At 58.2% G+C, this 20,085-nt stretch overlaps 1 protein-coding gene across 2 annotated transcripts; it reads right to left on the bottom strand.

The window, feature by feature from the left end:
• Window positions 1–4,398: 4,398 nt before the first annotated feature.
• Window positions 4,399–19,878, bottom strand: PTPN6 (protein tyrosine phosphatase non-receptor type 6). 2 transcript variants are annotated; one of them, XM_045781117.2, is made up of 16 exons: window positions 19,664–19,878; window positions 14,534–14,656; window positions 14,107–14,301; window positions 11,234–11,423; window positions 10,960–11,076; window positions 10,732–10,845; window positions 10,484–10,580; window positions 10,016–10,095; window positions 9,694–9,843; window positions 8,058–8,189; window positions 7,780–7,934; window positions 5,692–5,759; window positions 5,443–5,594; window positions 5,254–5,345; window positions 4,780–4,900; window positions 4,399–4,601 (listed from the first exon to the last, which is right to left on the bottom strand). In XM_045781117.2, the coding sequence occupies exons 1-15, from the start codon at window positions 19,675–19,677 to the stop codon at window positions 4,786–4,788; spliced, it is 1,794 nt and encodes a 597-aa protein (XP_045637073.1). In that variant the 5' UTR covers window positions 19,678–19,878; the 3' UTR covers window positions 4,399–4,601; window positions 4,780–4,785. The 2 variants fall into 2 exon arrangements, with proteins under 2 accessions (XP_045637073.1, XP_045637074.1); XM_045781118.2 differs by lacking the exon at window positions 19,664–19,878 and adding an exon at window positions 14,745–15,922.
• Between the last annotated feature and the right edge of the window lie 207 nt (window positions 19,879–20,085).

The raw sequence follows: 20,085 nt of genomic DNA, 5'->3' as shown, positions 1-20,085 counted from the left end.
GTCTTTTTGCGTCATGTGTCGGAGCTGGGTGAGGGGAGGCACGCATGCGCAGGTTTGGATCACGCACTCCTGGGTCTTTCTTCGTATCCGCCAGCAGGGGGCGCAAAGATTCTGACCAGGGCAGTTGAGGAGGCGTTAAGGGCCTGGGCCCTCCTGCTCACCCTGGAAGCCCAGCTGAGTCAAATCCAAAACAGGACCCAACCTGGGAGCAACAGGTCCTCGGATCCTGCGGCCCAGCTGCACTTTTGACTCCACCCTCCACTTCTACCACATCACCAACGTTTATTCACCAACATTTCCTTTTTTAAGGCTGGAGCAGCTGTGGCTTTGCTGAGCTAGACCAGAAAAAATCTGATGACCCCGACACACGAGCTGCTTCCTTGGTAACAAGGTTCCATGTAGCTGTGGGGGAAACCATTTGTGCCTGTCGAGGGACTTTGTGTTCAAAAGCTCAGCGGATCATGTTCCTTGCTGGGGTCTACCCACACTCCATTTCTCAGTCGCCAGATGTGAGAAGCCATTTATGGAACGGGATTTTACCTACAGAGGTAGGCTCTTGACATGAGCAGCCCTGGGCCCCCAACAGAGCAGATGCCCCTTTTCAGTCCCTACACAGCTGCCTCATATCCTTCCCATGACAGACCCTGGTAACTTGAGCAGCAGAGAAATGAAGCCACTGCTTGTGCCTGAATCACACCACAGCCCCAATTTCCCATCTCTTGTCTTTATGGGGAGACAAGGAACATTGGGAACCATTAGCACTGGGGCCAAAAGTATGTACAGGAATTACAGAGTACGTGGTAGGGGAGGAGATGACAGGGTTAGAGACTGGGTTCGTTTTCTGCTTCTCAGATTGTCAAAAGTAGATTAACGTTCCCCTGCTCTGCAGGTAAGTGTCATAAAAGGGACAGGGACATGAAGCAGGTATGGCTTCCCACTCAAGAGCTAGGAGCCTGAGATGAAATCGACAATCAGACAAAAGCCAGGTCAAATGACCAGAATCAGTCCGCCATGAGTTCCTATGCACACTTTATTTCTTGCCCCTTCCCAAGGCGGGAAGAGAATGGAGGTACCTGGCGAAGAAGCATGTTTCCAAATCCTGCTGTGGCTCTAGGGGCAGCCATTTTGTCTCCTCCCCATTGTTCCCCTTTTCCAGTGATTTATACCCCCCACTCAGAGGGGTAAAGGTCAGAGGTGGTTCATCAGGAGGCCTCCATGGTCTTCAGGGCTCCCTGAAGGTCACTGCCGAGGGAACCAGCCCGGGGGCCATCTTTACCAGACAGTGTTAGGAGCTTCATGATTAGACCATCCAACACTGTGCTGGAAGATGGGCCCAGAGCCGGCGGACATGCAGCTCCAGGCTAGAGCTGACCAGTTGCTACAGGGACCCCAGCCGCAGGCCAGGTGAGGTCTCTTGAGAGTGTGTGAGCCAATCCCAAGCTCAAGGTTGCCTGTGGGTTCTGGATCCACCAGATGACAAATCACACTGGGGTGGGGGAGGGGCTCGGGGCCATTGTGTCCCTTCAGTGGGCAGCCAGCCAACCGAGAGCCACCTCTCTTGCAGCACCCTTCGCTCAAGACGAAGGGGCTTCCACGGTATGCGGGGAGGTTCGGGAGAGGGGATTGCAGCCAGCGGGGGTGGGGGGTGGCGGGAGGCGATAGATGTCGCTGACACAGGGACAGGGGCCTCCATCATTACCCGGCAGTATTAGAGACTCCCAACCAGCACCCAAACACTGCTGGGTAAGACGGGGGCCCCCACCCAGCCTGCTCAACTCCAGGACAGGCAGTCCTCCGCCCAGGCTCCCTGCGGAGAGGCTGCAGAACCCTGGCTCCCATCCCCCCACCACCCGAGCCCCTGGGGACACTTCCGGGTGAGCCCTATAGCCCGCCACCAGCCCCACCCTGAGCTGCGGATCCACTGAGACCCAGGCAGGTCTTCCGCAGCCCCCTGCCCCTCTGTTCCCCACCTCGGAGCCCCTTCCCCCACCGCCCCCACAGCCTGTCCTGCCCCCGCACACACACACCAATGCATCGGCCCTCAGCCCCACTCTGCGGTCCCTAGCTCGGCCCCAGAATCCCTCTCCCAGTGGCCTTTACCTGTCACCGGACCGCCTGCCCCCCACAAAGTGAGTGCCGAGGAGAGGAAGGGGAGTCAAGGCCCAGGATTCAAAGGCCTAGAGCCCGCCTGCCCCGGCCTCCACTCTTCCTCCTTCCTTCTCCGCCTGCCTGGCAGCGCAGGCTCCTCACCTGGGCCCCGCCCGCCGCCCCTGCGCACAGGTGTGTCCTCCTGCCATAGGCTGCCCCCCCACTGCCTTAACCCCTTCTCTCCCAGGGCCAGCCATAGGCACCTCCTCTGAGGCCTGGCCACCTCGCTAGGCCTCCCACCCTTTCCTACAGGTCCCTTCTCTCCTACCTGCCTCCCTTGCCCCCCCCCCCCGGGCCTACACTCAGAGCCTGGTCTCCAGCGGGAAAAGAGAGGGGCTGTCTTCCAGCTCCTTTGCCTTCCTCCTTGGCCTCTCCCCACAGCTACTCCTGCCCTGGCTAGCCCCTTCCTCTGAGGCCTTCTACCCTGCCCATGGCCAGAGAGCCCTGAGGTCAGCAAGGGGTCAGCTCGGCTGGGATTGGGTTGCGCCCCCAGCCTATGCTGGGCATCCCTGCCTCTTGAAGAGCAGGCAGGTCCCAGCGGGGTGCCTCCCTGTCCTCAGCCCTCATGTTGGGGAGCCCACCCCACCAGGAGGCCAGAGCTAGCCCGGAGCACCAGCATGGACCCCACCCATTAAAGTACTGAGCTGCTCTCCTGCAGCCCTCGCTGTCGTCCCGTGGGAAGAAACGGCCACACTGTTCTCAGGGGGGCGGGGGAAGGGCTGGTGAGGGGGACGGTGCCCCCGGAGGGCAGATCTGCTCCTGGACCCACCTCAATGCCCTGGGTCCAAGTCCCAGCCCACAGGCAGTTAGCCCTGGGGTGGTTAGAGGGGTGGGACCCGCCTTTCTTTTGTGCGGCTCTAGGCGTTGCTGGGAGAGGAGCCCTGAGGCCCACAGGTGGTGCCCCGCCCACCCACCCCCAGGAGGGCGATGGCTCCAGGGCCCGCTGTGTGGCCCAATCCAAGCTCTCGCGTGTGTGTGTGTGTGTGTGTGTGTGTGTGTGTGTGTCTCTCTCTCTCTCTCTCTCTCTCTCTCTCCTTTGTTTGCGTCCTTCTTAACGCCTGTCTGTACGTATTTGCTGTTCGTGGCCTGTTTCTGGGTCTGTCTCCTAGCTCTACAGCGACAGGAACTGTCGTGTTCACGCCAGGCCCCCAGCACTGCCACGGGCCTGTGACGCAGTGGACACCCAGCAACGAAGCACACGCTGTGGGGCAGTAAGGGTCAGCCCACTCCGCAGCCTCTCCTGCCCCAGGGACCCTCGCAGGCTTCCCCGGGAGACGGGCCTTTTCAATCGCGATAAAGCCTTCACACGAGGAAGGAATCTCACCCGAGACAAGGAAAAGGGGACAAAAACAAAACCCGCAGGAGCACGAGGGCGGCAGCGGCCCCAGGGAAGGGAGGAGCAAGATGCCCCACCGTGAGCCCACAGGAGCCCAGGGAGGGGCGGGCCGGGCGCTAGGCCTGTGCTTCCCGGCCAGGAGCGGCCTTAGCTCTGAGATCTAGACATCAGCACCAGAGGAGCGCGGCTGTGTCCCCTTAGGGTGACCCCAGCTGCGTCTCCAGGACTGTGTGCTCTGGAGCCAGACGGCCTGAGTCAAAATCCGAGCTTCACTGCACCTGTGAGCAAGTCCTGTAGTCTATCTGTGCCTCAGTTTCCCCCACGGTGAACTGGGAATCACACGAGTACCTAGATTGAATGAATATGTGTCGTCTTTGAAACAATGCCTGACGTATGACCAGTGTGTGATGAATTATCGTTGCCGGTTTCGATCGTCCTCCCTCATCTCAGTGATCTTCACACCCACCCTTTCAGGATCATCCTTCATTTTATTATATGTATATATATTTTTAATTGAAGTATAGTTGACTCACAATGTTACTTTAGTTTTGGGTGTACAACGTGGTGATTCCACAAGTCCGTACAGTATGCTACACTCACAAGTGTAGCCGCCACCTGTCAGCACACAACTCTTACGACACCGTATTCCCTGTGCCGTACCTTTGAACACTCTCCACTTTAAAGGAGAGACTGAGGAACCCGGCCCACGGTCACACTCCTAGTACGTTAAGCAGAGTCCAGAACCAGGTCTGCCTCACTGTGAAGGCTGAGCTTTTATGCGCGCACACACACACACACACACACACACACACCACCACCACCGCCACCACCCCCACTCCCCACCCACCCCACCCCACCCCCGCCATCCCCTTCTGAGCCCCTCCCAGCCAGGCATTCAGAATTAGAGACCCACACACAGTGATCCTAAGGGCTTTATTTACAAGAGTAAAGGCCCCCCCCCCCCCCGCACCGCCTGGGGCCTCGCTGGGCTATATACAGGGTCAGGAAGAGGGAAGTAGGGACGCAGCCATTTAAATTACAATAGAATGGGGGCGGGCTCCTAGGTTCCGGCTGTGGGTGGGTCCACGGGAGGCCTCTACAGGGATCAGGCCTGAGGCTGCAGAGAGAAGGGAGTAAGGGAGTAAGAGGGGACCTGGAAGGAGAACAAGAAGGGTCTGGAATGGCGGGGAAGGGCAGGGTGAGGCTGTCGCCACCCCCTCTGTCCAGGGGAAAGCCCTGGACCCAGGGAACACTGGGGGCAGGGCAAGGAGGAGCCCGGAGCCGCGGGGCCGTACCCTGGCTCACTTCCTCTTAAGGGAACCCTTGCTCTTCTCCTTGTCCGCCGACCGCTGCTTCTTCACCTTCTCCTCCTTCTTGTTCTTACTGTGCAAGTTCTCATATACATCCTCCTTGTGTCTGCGGCGGGGAGGGCAGGTGTGGGCAGTTGGCGCAGGTCAGGAGGCAGGGCAGGATGCCCCAGCACCAGCAGCCCCCTCTGGCCCACCCCACTTCACAGGTGAGCAAACTGAGGCCAGGAGAGAGGAGACCAGGTCACTGTCCCTTCATTAGACTAGAAGCTCCCTGCGGGCAGCGGCCCCGCCAGTGCCCAGCACGGGCCCACGTAGAGGGCACTCAGGAAATACTCGTGAACACAAGTAGGAAGAGCCCAGCTTGAACTTGACCCCTGTGGTCTCTGCAAAGGGAGGGTCGGGCCAGGGAGGCGGGAGGGCAGGGGAGATGCCGGGAGGTGGCAGGCAGGGGTCACTCACTTGGAAGAGGTGCGGGAGGCCTTGGCATGGGCGTTCTTCATGGCCGGGGGGTAGGTGATGTTCCCGTACTCTGACTCCCGGCCCTTCTGGGACTGTGGGCAGAGGTGTGGTGGGAGGGCAGTGGTCCCAGCAGGACCCGGTGAGACCCATGGCCCCCCACCGCGCGGCTAGGCCCTGCTCTGCACACACCTGCATGACCTCCAGCTTCTTCTTGGTGGTTTCGATGAACTGGGCAATGGCCACATAGATGAACTTGTACTGCGCCTCCGTCTGCACCATGCCCGAGCGCTGCGCCCGCACCATCTGGATGGTCTTCTGGACGTCGATGTCGCAGTCCAGCCCTGGGCAGGCACGGCAGTTGGACCTCAGGCCCAGGCAGAGGTGGACACCAAGGGGCCGCTCACCCCACCCACCTGCGTCCCCCACGGTCACCCTCACCCTTGGTGGAGATGCTCTCCATGAGCATGTCGATGACGATGATGGTGCCCGTGCGGCCAATGCCTGCGCTGGGGAGAGAAGGGGGTGCCATCAGAGGCCCAGGTCATGCCGCACCGGGAAGGGGGAGCCCCAGTGTTCAGCTCCAGCACGGTGGCAGGAAGAAACTGAGGCTCCGGTGAGAGGAGGTGACATGCCCGGGGTCGCTGGGCAGGCTAGCCAGAGGCAGAAGCTGGCCAGCTAACGCTTCAGCCCAGGGATTTGCAGGCGGGCCTGGCTCTCTGCTGCCCCCAAGCTGGCTCCCCACCCCTGCCACCCCCACCCCGGCTTTCCTTCTTCCCAGAACCTCACTCCTCCACTTCCTGCTTCGCCGCCTCATCGATGGCTGGGGGCTGCTCCTGACTCTGGCAGATCTAGGAACCCCAGTCTCACCAGTGTCCGGCCTGCTCCCCTGGCCCTCTCCCACACCCCTGGCCTGAACGAGGCCTTCCCTGCCAAGCAAACCCCCCCCCGCCCCGCCCTTCAAAAGTTTTATTTAGAGCATCTTTGGAGAGGGCTTTGTTTCCCATTTTCCTCAGACCCTGAGAGCAGGGAAAGGGCAGGCTTTGAGGCAGCCGGGCACAGAGGGCGCTGGGAAGGTGTGGAGGAGCTGTGAGGCATGAGGTCTCCCTTCCTTCCCCACCCTCTGCCACCACCCTGGGGCACACAGATCTCGGGAACCTCAGGATCCCTCAGAGACCCCAGTCCTGCCCCCTTGGTGGAGCCACCAGCCTAGTGGCCTGAGTCGCACTGTCTAATTTCAAACCCAGATTGTCAAAAATAACCCCCCCTTACCCACTTCCTTCCTGTAACATCTAAATAAAGGCCATGGGGATTTCAAGAAGTAGAAGGGGAGTAGCAGGAGGGTCGTTCTTAGCGACGGGCCTGCCCCTGGAGGCAGAGCAGAGTCCCTTAGATGACAGGTGGGGGGCACCCCCAGATTCAGCCCACCCAGCCCTGCCCCAGGACTAACGTTGCTGGTGGGAAGAAGGAAGACGTGTGAGGCCCTCAGCCTGGGGTCACTGGAGGGAGTGGGAAGGGAAGTGGACAGAGAAGCCTCCCGTTTCCTCATTCTCTGCCTGATGTGAGTTACTAAACCATCAACAGCTCCCATTCCTTGAGAGTGACTGCATTCCAGACACAGGGACAGTGTCTTAGTGAATCCTCACAGCAAGCAGAGGAGATCCTGAACTTACAGATGAGGAATCTGAGGGTCAGAGAAGTGAGGTAACTTGTCCGAGATCACACAGCCAGGGGGTAGAAGAGCTGGAGTTTAAACCTACTGGTCTCTGTCCAGGTCTTTGCACCCACTGTGTCCCATTGACTCAGTCCAGGCCCGCCGGGCAGGCCCGTCTACAGGACCCTGTCCCTCAGAACTGAGGGCATCCCCGCTCCTCCTTGCTGCCCCCCCCCCCGCCACCTAGCAGGAACAGGGTCTCCTGATCATGAATGTGAGATTCCCCAGCACAGCTGGTGATGCCTGTGCCCCTCCGGAAGACATCACCCGTCCCTGCACCACCCTGGAGCCGAGCTGGGTTCACTAGCTGGGAAGACGGAGAGAGAGAAGGCTAAGCACCCCTAGGGCTACAGATGGAGAAAGAAACCATGGGGAGCCACACTGACCCCAAATGGAAGGTGCCGGGGCCCAAGAAGCAATACAGGCTGAGTGAGCCCACACGAGAACACAGGAGTGACCGGGACCTAGGACCGCTGTGATGCCAGCGCAGACTGTCCCGCGGACTCGCTGCCGGCTGGCTGGGCCTGTTTGCTCATCCGTATTTGGCAGGGCTGGAGGAGACGGTACAGCCAGGGAAGTGTCCACAGAAGCCACCACCCCCACCCCAGGGCACAGGATCAGTCAGCGGGGTTGGTTCAAGCTAAGTTTCCGCCTTGGGTCTGGAGCCATCCAGGAGCCCGGATGAGGCTGGGATCAGGGGAGCACTGAACGCGTTAACACGCAAATGATTGCTTACAAGAGCACATGGCACCTGGCAGTATTTACCAGCCAGCGACCATTTTGATTACTACTGCTCACATCATTGTTATTCTCACCTGCAATGCACGATGATGGGTCCCGCGTGAGGCAGACTTTCCTGCCGCTGGTTGATCTGGTCCAGGAAGCTGAGGACACCCCCAGGCTCACTGGGGACCCCATGGTCAGGCCAGCTCAGGTACTGGTAGTGCCAGATCTCTCGAACCAGGTCCTCCTGGGCAGAGGGCATAGGGCCAGTGCCCTCTGTCCCCACACGTCTCCCCATCCCCACCCCACCGGACAAGAAAACCATCCAAGGAGGGGTCCCAGGAGCGAAGCAGGGCTGGAGGATACTCACATTTTCCAGCGGGGAGACCTGTAAGGTTCGGAGCTTGTACTCAGCTGTGTCATGTTCCCTGCAGTTGGTTACCACGTAGGGTCCGTAGACACGCTGAGTGCCCACCTCCGGCCAATACGGGACACACTTGTTCTGCAAAGGGAGGGTGGCGGTGAGGAACGAGAACGCACGGGGGCCTGTTCCAGGCCCTTTCCGAGGTCCTGCGTCCCCGGTGCTGGCCCAATGAACATTTGTTGCACGCATGGGTGAACTGGCCAAGAATCAGAGGCAGGACCGGTCCCGGCTCAGCCACCAACAGGTGGTGAGACCTGACAAGCAGCGCAACGTTACAGTTCACTCAGTAAACACTGGCTGGCGCCCACATTGTGCCTGAGCTCGTGCAGAGCAGGCCGGAGTTACAAACACAGTGAAGACGCAGCCCGTGCCCCGCGCCTCGCAGTTCACAGAGGGACAGGTGAGCGCGGCAGAGAGGGAGACACGAATCCTCCCTCTAGACTGGGGAGGAAATCAGAGGTGGCTTCACAGAGGAGGGAGCATTTGAGCTGGGGCTTCAAGAACAAGGATTCTGTCAGGCAGAGCGAGTGCAGAGAGAGGAAGTCGTTTCCCAGCAGAAAGTGAGCTGCCAAGGCAGGGGGACCTGAGGCAGGCAGTGCTGCTGGGAAGCCACCACGCCTTGCGAGCAGGCCTTGGAGTGTGCCTTGATCCTGAAGACAACTCGGATCCCCTGAAAGATGCTCAGGGAGGGAGCAACTTGACGCAGCGTGTGCTTGAGTGGGACCCCTTTGACTCCAGGGCAGACGTGCTGTAGAAGAGGGAAGCCTCCGAGGAGGGAGACCGGCTGCCCGGCGGGGTGAGGGTGAGCGGCAGACTCCAGAGAGATTCAGGAGGCGGAGAGGACAGGGGGGCTGTTGCTAGGATGGGGACAGGTGCAGGAGGGGCAGGAGGCATGTTGCTTTGAGACACTTTAAGGAAGAGAGCCCGTGTAAAACCTGGGTCTGGGGGCGCCTGCGTGGCTCAGTCAGTTGAGCGTTGGACTTGGGCTCAGGTTATGATCCCAGGGTCCTGGGATGGAGCCCCGCCTCGCATCAGCTCCCCGCTGAGTGGGGGTCTGCTTGTCCCTCTCCCTCTGCACCTCCCCCCTCCTCCTGCTCACATGCTTTCTCTCCCTGTCAAATGAATGAATAAAATCTCTAAATTTTTTTAGAGATTTATTCATTTGAGAGAGAGCGCATGAGGGGCAGGGAGAGACAGAGGGAGAGGGAGAAGCAGACTCCCCGCTGAGGAGGGAGCTGGACACAGGCTGATCCCAGGACCCTGAGATCATGACCTGAGCCAAAGGCAGATGCTTAACTGACTGAGCCACCCAGGTGCCCCTAAATAAAATCTTTTTTAAAAATAAAAAAATAAAACCTGGGTCTGGTGGTCAGGAGAGCCCCAGGTTGGAAGCAGCGCTCTGGGAGACAGTGTATACCCGAGATGGTCTCCGTGCCTCGGTTTCTCAACAAGGGTTGGACCTTGCCCTCTGAGGTTCCTTTCTGCCCTGGCATGTGGAGTTTCTTTGGTTTCATGGTGGTGGGTGGCAAGCCCTGGGGAGGGGAGCTCTGGGGGTCGGGGGCAGCACGGGACTCGGCCTTACCCGGCCTTTCTCCACCTCTCGGGTGGTCATGACGATGACGCGGGTATTCTCCTGCCATGCCATCTGCCAGAAGTCGTTGACTGTGGCCTCCAGGCAGCCCTGGCTGGCGATGTAGGTCTTAGTGTTCTCATCGGGGCCTAGCAGCTCGTTCTGGAAGTAAGTGTAGAGAGCTACACCCCAAGACTGTGAACCCCTGCACCCCCAACCCCCTCACCACCTAACTTGTTGGCTGTGCCTATGCGTCTCTGGATCCGGTCTCCCCACGGAGATGGGGAATTCCCAGGGCCCAGCCCTCCTCCCTTGGTGAGCCGGTGCCACCAACCTTGACGTAGTTGGCGTTGATGTAGTCGGACCCAGGGATGTTACTGTCGCGTCCCTGTAGGATCACTCTGGTGTGGTCAACTGGGAGTGGGCGGGGAGGAAACGAGATGGGCCTGGGTCAGCCGGGAGCTCAGCAGCCCCTGGGGCAGACCCTTCCTAAGCTCACAGGCCATTCTTGTCTCAGAACCCGGGAGGCTGTCAGAACACTGTGGGCAGGCACGGCGGAGGGTCTGCATGGGGAGTGCGGGGCAAAGGTTTCAGAGGAAGGAGGACGGTGGACGTGCCCTGTGGAGAGGCTCCACTGGGGGGTGGGTGCAGAGGCTTTCTGGAGGAGGGGAGGCTCCGTTGTGCAGGTGAGGAGGTGGACCCTATGAGATGGGGGGAGGTTGGCTCGGGGAAGGGGAGGCTCCTGGTTGACACTGCCTGGGAAGGGGAAGGGACGGAGGCTGCCTGGGGTTGGGGTGCTCACATGGGAGAATGTTCTTGTATCGGTTCTTGCTCTTGTTCTCTGGCCGCTGCCCTTCCAGCCGCTGATGCAAGTTCTTTACCTCCTGCTTCTGCAGACTCTGAGGGGCGAGAGGGGGAAATAGAATGCCGGCCCCCCCGAGCGGCATCTGCGCCCAGAGATAAGAGGGGGCAGACCAGTGTACAGGGTGGACAGAGAGGGGTCGGGGTCTGGACCCCACGCCAGTCACCCTGATGGTCCCCACCACGCACCTCAAACTCCTCCCAGAAGCCGGCTTTGGCTGTGTCCTCTGACTCCTGCTTCTTGTTGAGTTCCAAGACCCGGTTCTCAATGTCAGCTGCGTTCACCCGAGTGGCATAGTATGGCTGAGCAGGGCCGGGGGGCGGGGGGGGGGAGTCAGTGACTCGAGAGCACAGAAGCTCCCGGGTCTGGGGACTCGCTCAGGATAAGGAAGGAGGCAGCCAGGCCCACCCCCTCACCTGCCGCAGGTAGACGAAGGCACCTGAGGCCTCCTCGATCCCTGTCTTCTTGAAATGCTCCACCAGGTCTGTGAGGCTGTCGAAGGTCTCTGAACCACCCACGGTGTAGCGTCCGCCCTGAGGGATGCGACGTCAGGCCATTCCACATGCCCCGGTCTCCCTCCCTCGACCCCCAGCCTTGGACCAAAGCCCAGGCTGATCCACCCACCGCCCCTTCATTGGGCATAGACAGGAGCCCCGGCAGGATGCCCTCCCGACTGCTCAGCGGCCTTACCTCACACATGACCTTGATATGAGTGACTCTGAGTGGGGAGCCTGGGCCAGCCTTGGGCTGGTCGCTGAGCACGGACAGCACAAAATCTCCAGGCTGGCTGAGGCTCTCACGCACGAGAAATGTCCAGGGTTCACCCTTGGCCTGCAGCAGTGTCTCTGCCTGCCCCCCAGACATGTGACCATGGTACCACCTAGAGAAGGCAACATCGGGGAAGGGGACCTAAGCCAAGGGGCAGGCGCTGAGCAGAGACGTTCGTGGAGAGGGGCAAGGAAATTGAGTAACTATGATGTGCCAGGCACTGTGCCGGATCCTTCCAAATCTACCACCATATTTTTTTTTTTAAGATTTTTTAAAAGTCATCTCTACACCCAACATGGGGCTCGAACTTACAACCCAAAGATCAAGAGCGGCACGCTCCTCTAACTGAGCCAGCCAGGCGCCCCTGAGATCCACCATCATATTTAGGTCCGTTGCTCTCACAAAAATGCTGAGAGGTAGGTACCAACCCATTGTACAGATGAGGAACCCAAAACTGGGCCTATCATACCCTGGCCCGAGGCCCTGGGCTGAAAGGGAAGCCTTGGGAGTTCGAACCAGGCCTGCCTCTGAGAGCGTTAAGACAGAGGCAGAAAGGCAGACCATATCCAGAACAACTCTGGGGGAGAAACTGAGGAAGGGTTCCAGGAAAGCCAGGGCTGCACTAGGGAAAGAGGAGGGAGACCAAGAGAAACACAGAGGCCAAACCACAGAGAGCCATGGAGATGGGAGTCATGAGGGAGTCATGATGGGGACAACTCCCCCTGGGTAGCAGGGAAGACAGACAACCCTTCGGGGGAAACAGTGGTTTGGGGGGCTCTGAAGCGCCCAGGATGACATCACTGGAGATGAGGCTGGGCTCAGAGGGGCTCAGAAAGGCAGAAAGCAGAACTAGGACCTTTCCCCAAAGCACACCCCCTTCCCAGGAGGAAACTGTAGCCCCACAATGCCCAGCCCCACAGGAAACCACGTGATGGAAAAAACACAAAACTCCTTCTGGGGAGAGAGTGAGAAGTGAGGGTGTGAGGTTTCCTCAGCCCAGGGACCAGGGGAGGGGGCATTTTCCAACCGCAGGGATGGGGGGAAGAGGGAGGGGCCAGTCTGTCCGGCCCCATCTCACTCTTGCCCTGTCCAGAAGCAGCAGGCGGGGCGGGGGGGACACCGCATCCCACCCCTCAGGGATAGACCAGAGCACCCCCGCCCCCACCCCGCAATGGGGAGGGGGCTGACCCTCATCCCCCAGGCCCAGGATGAGGAAGTTTCCATGCAAATATCAGGCTGACCACAGGCAGAGAGCTAGCCACCGCGGGACACATGCAAATTCCCTCAGAGGTGGAGGGGGAGCAGCCAGGGCAAGGAACACAGAGGGAGGTATGGAGAAAGAGCCTCCCACACATAATCCCAGGGTCAGGGGTGAGCCAGGCGTCTGCATCCTGGCCTGGGGAACCAAAAGGGCCTCTTCGAGTCAGCTTCCCTGGCCTGGGCTCCCTCTATCCTTCCCGCCCCACCAGCCCCCAGCTCTGCCCTTCTCCTGCTTGTCCAGGCCGCAGGCTCCCCCTCAGGGGTCTGCCCGGCTTCTGCTTCCCTCATCTAGTTCCATCCACAGCCTGCCCCTCCTCTAGGGCCTCCACCAACCCACCCTCCAGCAGGGCAGACGCTGGCTTTGGGCAAAGAGGAAGAGACGACACGAAGAGTTCAAGAGGGCCTGGGTGGCAACCCCCCATGTATGTCGCAGGCCGGGCAGAGGAAAAGGTCAAGGGGGAGCGGATACCAAGCAAGGACCAAGGATGGCCACCATGAGCACAGTCATCCATGCTTGGCCTTCACTCCTCGAAGAGGTGGCTTCAAAGGAAATGGATCAATGGCTTCACGTTGGCTGGAGAGTGGCGTCCAGCGGCGGGCCACGAGGCCCTTGCCTCAGCCTCACCCAGTTCTAACTTTTAATCAGTGACTAGAACAAAAATACTGATGTGAGTGGAGAGGCGTGCATCTCTGAAAGACTGAACACTGACAGAACCCAGGTTCACAATCACATCAACGATCAGCACAAAAGGACAGGACAGGGCAAGTTGCCTTGGCCTCAGGAATGTGAAAAAAAGCCCCTAGAGTTATTCGGCTGCCCTTCACCTTGATGGAGCCATCACTGGGATACAGCTGCTAAAAGGAGCCGCCATGCAACACTGAGGGTTCAGGCCCCCCACCCCCACCCATGCTGTAGGGAGACCACATGCAGGGCGGCCTGCCCAGTCCTGGGGACCACGTCTTTCGAGCCAAAGGGACAGGAGGGCAGTGCCTTCAGTATTACCCGGACCCCAGGTACTAGGCCCCTGGCGCACGCGACCCTATCCCACAGTTTTCCACTGATCCATGTTCTGGTCAAGGGACTGGTCAAGCTCTACGGAGCCCCCAAAAGCATGCCCATCGTCACTCTGTTGCTGAGATGAGGCATTAAATGTCCTCATATCTAAGTCCCTATGCTCCTCCTCAACGCCATCTCTCTGTGTACCAACCTGTGCTGGGAGAGAGAATAGTTACAGCGAGGCAGGTTCAGTTCCATGCAAGGAAGAAGAGCTTTCTAACAACAGAGCCGGCCTACTACAAAATGCAGCCACTAGGCCTCTCCGTCCCTAGCAGGGCCCAGGGGGCCAGCTGACAGGAACCCCAGAAGAGGGCAAGGCGATGGCCCCTGCTTTCTCAGGGGTGGAGGGAAAGGGGTGGGAGGTCAGTCCCCTGAGACACGGGCCGGGATCGCACGGAGGAAAGAGGCCTGCGGAGCGCTGGGAAGGAGGGGGAAGGCAGCCCGCGTCCACGCGGGGGTGCGTCAGGAAGCCCCTCACCTCTCGCTGGTGGGGTCGGAGCAGTTCAGCGGGTACTTGAGGTGGATGATGGTGCCGTCTCGATCCTGCAGGACGCCCTGCTGCTGCGTGTAGTACTCCACGAGCTCTGTGAGTGTTGCAAACTTCTCCCCTCCATACAGGTCATAGAAATCGCCCGAGTTCTGGATCCGAATGTGGGTCACCTGATCCCCCACCCTGCGGGGCACCAGGTGGTGAGACCAGTCCGTGTGAGTAGAGGTGGGGACACAGGGCGGATAGGCTGGGTACCGGGCTGAGTAGGGGGCGCCCACAGGGATGGGGTGGGCATGGGCAGCGACGGGGCGGGGGGACACGTTGGTGCTGGGGGCTGGGGAGTGGGCACTGCCACGAGGGAACTGGGAACGAGTTGCTGAACTACTGGCCCTGGCTGGCGTTGAGGGCCACCTACCTGACAGAGAGGGAGAAGTCACCCTGGTTCTTGCGACTGGGCCGAGCCAAGAAGCTCCCGTGGACGCCGCGGCCCTTGAGCAGGGTTTCCGCGTCCAGCCCGCTGAGGTCTCGGTGAAACCACCTGCAGGCCCGGGGAGAGGTGAGGAGAGGGCCGTCAGTCCGTGCAGGGCGCCCCTGCCTCCTGCGTCCCGTGGGGCCCAGGACCTTACCTCACCATCCTGGGGGCTCCCTGAGCGGAAGGGGGTGCAGGGAATGAGGTGTGCTGGGCAGTCCGGGCGGGCCAAGAACTCTGGGGCTGAAGCCTCAACGCGGGGGGCTCGGAGGGCCCAGGCCGCCTCACAGCCCTGGCGGTCCTGGTGCTGGGGCTGCCACTCCACTGGCCCCGGGGGCAGCCAGCAGGGCGGGGACAGGAAGGGGCGCGGCCGACCCCTTGGGGGAACTCACTGTACTTCTCGTTTTAGAGCAGAGCGAAGAGACGCAAAGCAGGGTGGCAGTGGGGGTGGGGACGGGGCCCACTTCCCACACGGCTGCCATCAAAGGCTTTAGCAGCATGGCACTCCGTAAGCGTGACGACACCCGAAATAAGGACACAAATGTGACTTGCACCCTACCGGTGAAGGCCGTGCTGCATAAACGTGAACCCACTCGGTCACACGCTCTCTCTTCTTCCTCTACCAGCTGCTTCCACACAGGCTGCCCTGGTCCACACTCATGATGACGGTGACAGTGACAGGTCTCATTTCATGGAGTCTCACTCTATGCCAGGCACTGTGGTATGATGTCACTGATGTACCTTAGCTGATTTATTCCTCACGAGAGCCGCCCGGAGGCAGGTGCATCGCCACCCCCATTCTACAGACAAGGAACCTGAGGCTCAGAGAATGTAGGGAACTTGCCTGAGGCCAGCCAGTCAGTAAATGGCAGCGCTGGGACGGAACCCCACACACTGGTTCCAAAGCCAGTGATTTTAGCTACTGTATGCCAGCCCTGAGGGCTTCGAAGGACAGAGGCTGGGACCTCCGGTCCACTGGGGGTGGCAGGGAAGGGGAGACTTTCTAATAGCCAAGGCCAAGCAGATGCTTACAAAGGGAAAGATGCCTTCGCCTCCCCCGACATAGACATCAGAAGAGATGCCACTGGGACAGAGGGATGGACAAAATGACCCCCGCACAGCGGTCAGACACAGCGGTCAGACTTATACCTTTTCTACTTCTTGTCCTAAGCGCTTGTCCCACTGTGCCCTAACCAGGTGAAGCCAAGTGACAGAATGCAAGGGGACGCAGATCGAGGGAAGCAGGTGGGGGTAGAGCGGCCAGCCCCCTTGGGGCGGTCAGCCCGATGCCTGAGCCATGGGTTCTTGTCAAGGGGTCTGGTCTGGGGGCGCCTGGGTGGCACAGCGGTTAAACGTCTGCCTTCGGCTCAGGGCGTGATCCTGGCGTTATGGAATCGAGCCCCACATCAGGCTCCTCCGCTGTGAGCCTGCTTCTTCCTCTCCCACTCCCCCTGCTTGTGTTCCCTCTCTCGCTGGCTGTCTCTCTCTGTCAAATAAATAAATGAAATCTTAAAAAAAAAAAAGGGGGGGGGTTCTGGTCTGAATCAGCCAGCGCTCAGGACTCTGACCAGGGGCCTGTCCCCTGAGGGCTGGGGACTGAGGTCCCCACCATGACTGATATTCTCAGGGCTGGTTGACCTTGAGAGGCCCTACACACCAGAAGCTCGTGATGCTCCCTGTGTGTAATTCCACATACAAACACAAACACTCCCAAACCAAAACAAGAGGAAAGCAGTCTGACGAAGGATACACAGAAAGCTCGTATGGGTGGCTTCCCCCTGGGAAAGAGACAAGGTGGCTGGGGGAGAGGGCTAGGAGGGACATTTACTTCTTTCTTAAAGCTGGTGTGTTTTTTTTTTTTGTTTTTATTTTTATTTTTTTAAAGATTTTATTTTAATTTGACAGAGACAGCCAGCGAGAGAGGGAACACAAGCAGGGGGAGTGAGAGAGGAAGAAGCAGGCTCCCAGCGGAGGAGCCCGATGTGGGACTCGATCCGTGAACGCCAGGATCACGCCCTAAGCCGAAGGCAGACGCTTAACGACCGCGCCACTCAGGCGCCCCTTAAACCTGTTTTTTTTTTTAAGATTTTATTTATCTGAGAGAGAGAGAGAGAGAGAGAGAGAGATCACGAGTGGGGGAGGGGCAGAGGAAGGGGGAGGAGCAGACTCCCCGCTGAGCAGGGAGCCTGGTGTGGGACTCAATCCCAGGACCCTGACCTAAGCCAAAGGCAGACACCTAACCGACTGAGCCACCTAGCTGTCCCTATACCTGGCTTTTTTTTTTTTTTTTTTTAATTTAAGTATAGTTGACACGCAGTGTTACGTTAGTTTCAGGTGTACAACATAGTGACTCAACAAGTCTATGCTGTATGCTGCGGCTCAGAAGTGTAGCTACCACCTGTCACCATCCAACATTATTACACTGATGAGGGGCGCCTGGGTGGCTCTGTCGTTTAAGCATCTGCCTTTGGCTCAGGTCATGATCTCAGGGTCCTGGGATCGAGCCCCACAGTGGGCTCCCTGCTCAGTGGCGAGTCTGCTTCTGCCTCTCCCCCTTGCTCATGCTCTCACTCACTCTCTCTGTCTCTCTCAAATGAATAAATAAAAAATCTTAAAAAAAAATACTACTGACTATCTTCCCTAAGCTGTGCCTTTCATCCCCATGGTTTATTCATTCCATAGCTGGAAGCCAGTACCTCCCACTCACTTTCACCCATTTTGCCCCCTCCCTCCCCTCTGGCAACCATCAGTTTCTTCTCTGTGTTTATGGGTCTGTTTCTGCTTTTTGTTTGTTCATTTGGTTTGTGTTTTAGATTCCACATATAAGTGAAATCATATGTTCTTTGTCTTTCTCTAACTTATTTCACTTAACCTCGTGCCCTCTAGATCCCCCCGTGTTGTCACAAATGGCAAGATCTTATTCTTCTTATGGCTGAATAATATTCCATTGTATATATATACACCACATCTTCCTTACCCCTCATCTGTCGATGGACACTTGGCTTGCTTCCTTATCTTGGCTACTGTAAATAATGCTGTGATGAGTATAGGGGTGCCTGTATCTTTTCAAATTACTGTTTTTGTTTTCTTTGGGTAAATAACCCAGTAGTGGAATTACTGGATCATATGGCATTTCTACTTTTAATTATTTGAGGAAGCTTCATCCTGTTTTCCACAGTGGCTGGGCCAACTGACATTCCCACCAGCGGGGCACGAAGGTCCCTTTTCTTCACGTCCTCACCAGCACTTGTTATTTCTTGTCTTTCTGATTCTAGCCATCCTGACAAACGTGAGGTGGTATCTCAGTGTGGCTTTGATTTGCGTTTCCCTGAGGATGACCGATGTTGAGTATCTGGGTCTGTTGGCCAACTGGATGTCTTCTTTCCCCTATACCTTTGTGAATGTTGCAGCATGGGTATGTATTACCTTTATAAAAATAAATAAATTGCCTGGGAGATGGCAATTTGTAGGAAACAACTGGGGTGCTAGGAACGCTCTCCATCCGGATGGTGCATACACAGGTGTACATAGACGTGATGTTCATCAGGCCGTACGCTTGGGATTCCCGCCAAGCGCTCATGCTAAGCATTCATCACATTATGTATGCTATGACCTCAATAAAAAACTAGGGGAAAATAATAACCGAGGGTTAAAACTCAACTAAAGTCTCTGTTTCCTATGACGACTACTTTATCACTTTTTCAAATATCAAACATCAATTCTCCCCCCCCAAAAAAATGGGCTCTCCCCCTCCCCCTTCCCTCTGTACCTGGGAAACCTGGTCTGTTTATTGTGTGACCTAACACTGACTACCCTTTCAGTCTTGGACTTTGAGCTCTGCCAAAAGACCACACATTCCCTCCCAGAGCTCGGGGCAGAAAGAGCGTCTGCATAGTGCACTCCACCCTGGGGGGGTCCACAGCCCGTCGTGCCCCCCTCAGGAGTTCAAAGGCTAACACAGTGCCTCACGCAGAGTACGTGTCCAATAAACAAGCTCATCAATAGCCATGCACAGGCATAGTTCAGCTTCCGGTCCTACACATACACACCCTGCTTGTCATATACGGATGAGTACACACACACACACACACACATGCACACACACATGCAAACACTGGCCCACGACGCGCACCTCACCATCCACATCCGTCTACACATGTCCCTGGCCCCGTGCAGACACCCACACATGGACAAACCATCCTGACCACACGTGACGTTTGGGTCCATGCCTCCCTCGCCGCTGCTTGACTCTGTGCACCCTGTCCCTGTTTCCTGTGTGCCCACTCAGGGCCTCTGCCCAGGGGCACTCGACTCTTGATCACCACACGGCTGGCTCTTCCCCATTATCCAGCTCTCAGCGCACACGTCACCGCTTCGGGAAAGCCTTCCCGGATCCCTCCAGTTAGTGATGCCATTGGCGCTCCCAGCACCTGAAGCTGTTTTCATTTTCTGCATAACACTTCTGAGAATCTAAAATTAGTCTTATGTATTGGGTTCTCTGTGTTGTCTGTTGCCTCCCACTGGAATGAAGCTCCCTGAGAGCAAGGCCCGAGTCTGTCTTCTTCGCTACATCATTGCCAGAACCTTCCACAGTCCCTGGCCCATAGGGGATGCTGACATGCATCTGTTGCAGGAACGGTGCACGGGAGGGGGAAGTGAAGAGACACTGAAAGAAAGTGGAATGAACGCCAGATGTTGGGAAGTTCCGTGGGAAGGGGGAGCTTTCTCAGGTTCACCTTTCAGACATGTTATGTTTCAGATGATGTGGGCTACCCGGGGGTTCGCGTAAGCAGACAGCAGACGCAGGGGACCAGAGAGTGAAGGGAGACGAGCAACGGAGAGAAGAAAGACACATCTGTCACGGGGAAAGTGCTAGAGAAAAGAAGGAGGGGGCTGAGGGGCATAAATGGGACTGAGTCCTCACATCTTGAGGGAGGGCCAGGAAGCAAACCCAGGCCAGGGGGCCGTGGTAGATCGCGCTCATGGTCGCACACCTGCCCGTGGTGAGCATACGCCCTGCCCCTCTCTCCCAAACTCACAGGAGACTGTGGCACCCAGGTGGAGCCGGGGACTTACCCACGGGACAGCATCTCCCCAGAGGGATGGGGGAGTCACAGGCAGAGGGCCACAAGGGGTGGGGCCGAGTCTGGGCGCAGCTGTGCACAGCAGCCCAAACAGGTGAGTAGGAACACTGGGAGCTCAGCGACTTCCTCCTTGATGCAGCACGCCAGGCCAACAGCACCACAGCGGCGAGCCCCTGGTCTAATGATCTGGAGAAGGGACAGGTGGGAGGGGCTGGCCTCAGACTGCCCACAGCCGCCTGCCTCTCCCTCCAGCCCCACTGGGTAGTCCAGGGCCCGCCTGCCCCCGCCGGCCTTCCCTTAGGAGGGGAGGAGCCACCTGGAGCTCCACCTGGAGCTCAAGCTGACAGAGCCGCTGGAGGGAGGGGGGTGGGGGCAAAGACCAGGAAGTAACCCTGGCTAAGGGAGCACCAACCA

Source organism: Ursus americanus, chromosome 25, assembly GCF_024610735.1.
Source record: "Ursus americanus isolate L20-20 chromosome 25, mUrsAme1.1.p, whole genome shotgun sequence".
Taxonomy (NCBI): Eukaryota; Metazoa; Chordata; class Mammalia; order Carnivora; family Ursidae; genus Ursus; species Ursus americanus.
The sequence above is the reverse complement of the archived record's forward strand: the minus strand, read 5'-3'. Positions and strand labels throughout refer to the sequence as shown.

Coding starts and splice junctions, on each gene's coding strand:
- PTPN6 (XM_045781117.2), bottom strand. Junction 9,844..10,015: donor TCAACGCCAACTACGTCAAG/GTTGGTGGCACC, acceptor ACTTACTTCCAG/AACGAGCTGCTAGGCCCCGA. Junction 5,760..7,779: donor CCCATCATCGTGCATTGCAG/GTGAGAATAACA, acceptor TTCTCTCCCCAG/CGCAGGCATTGGCCGCACGG.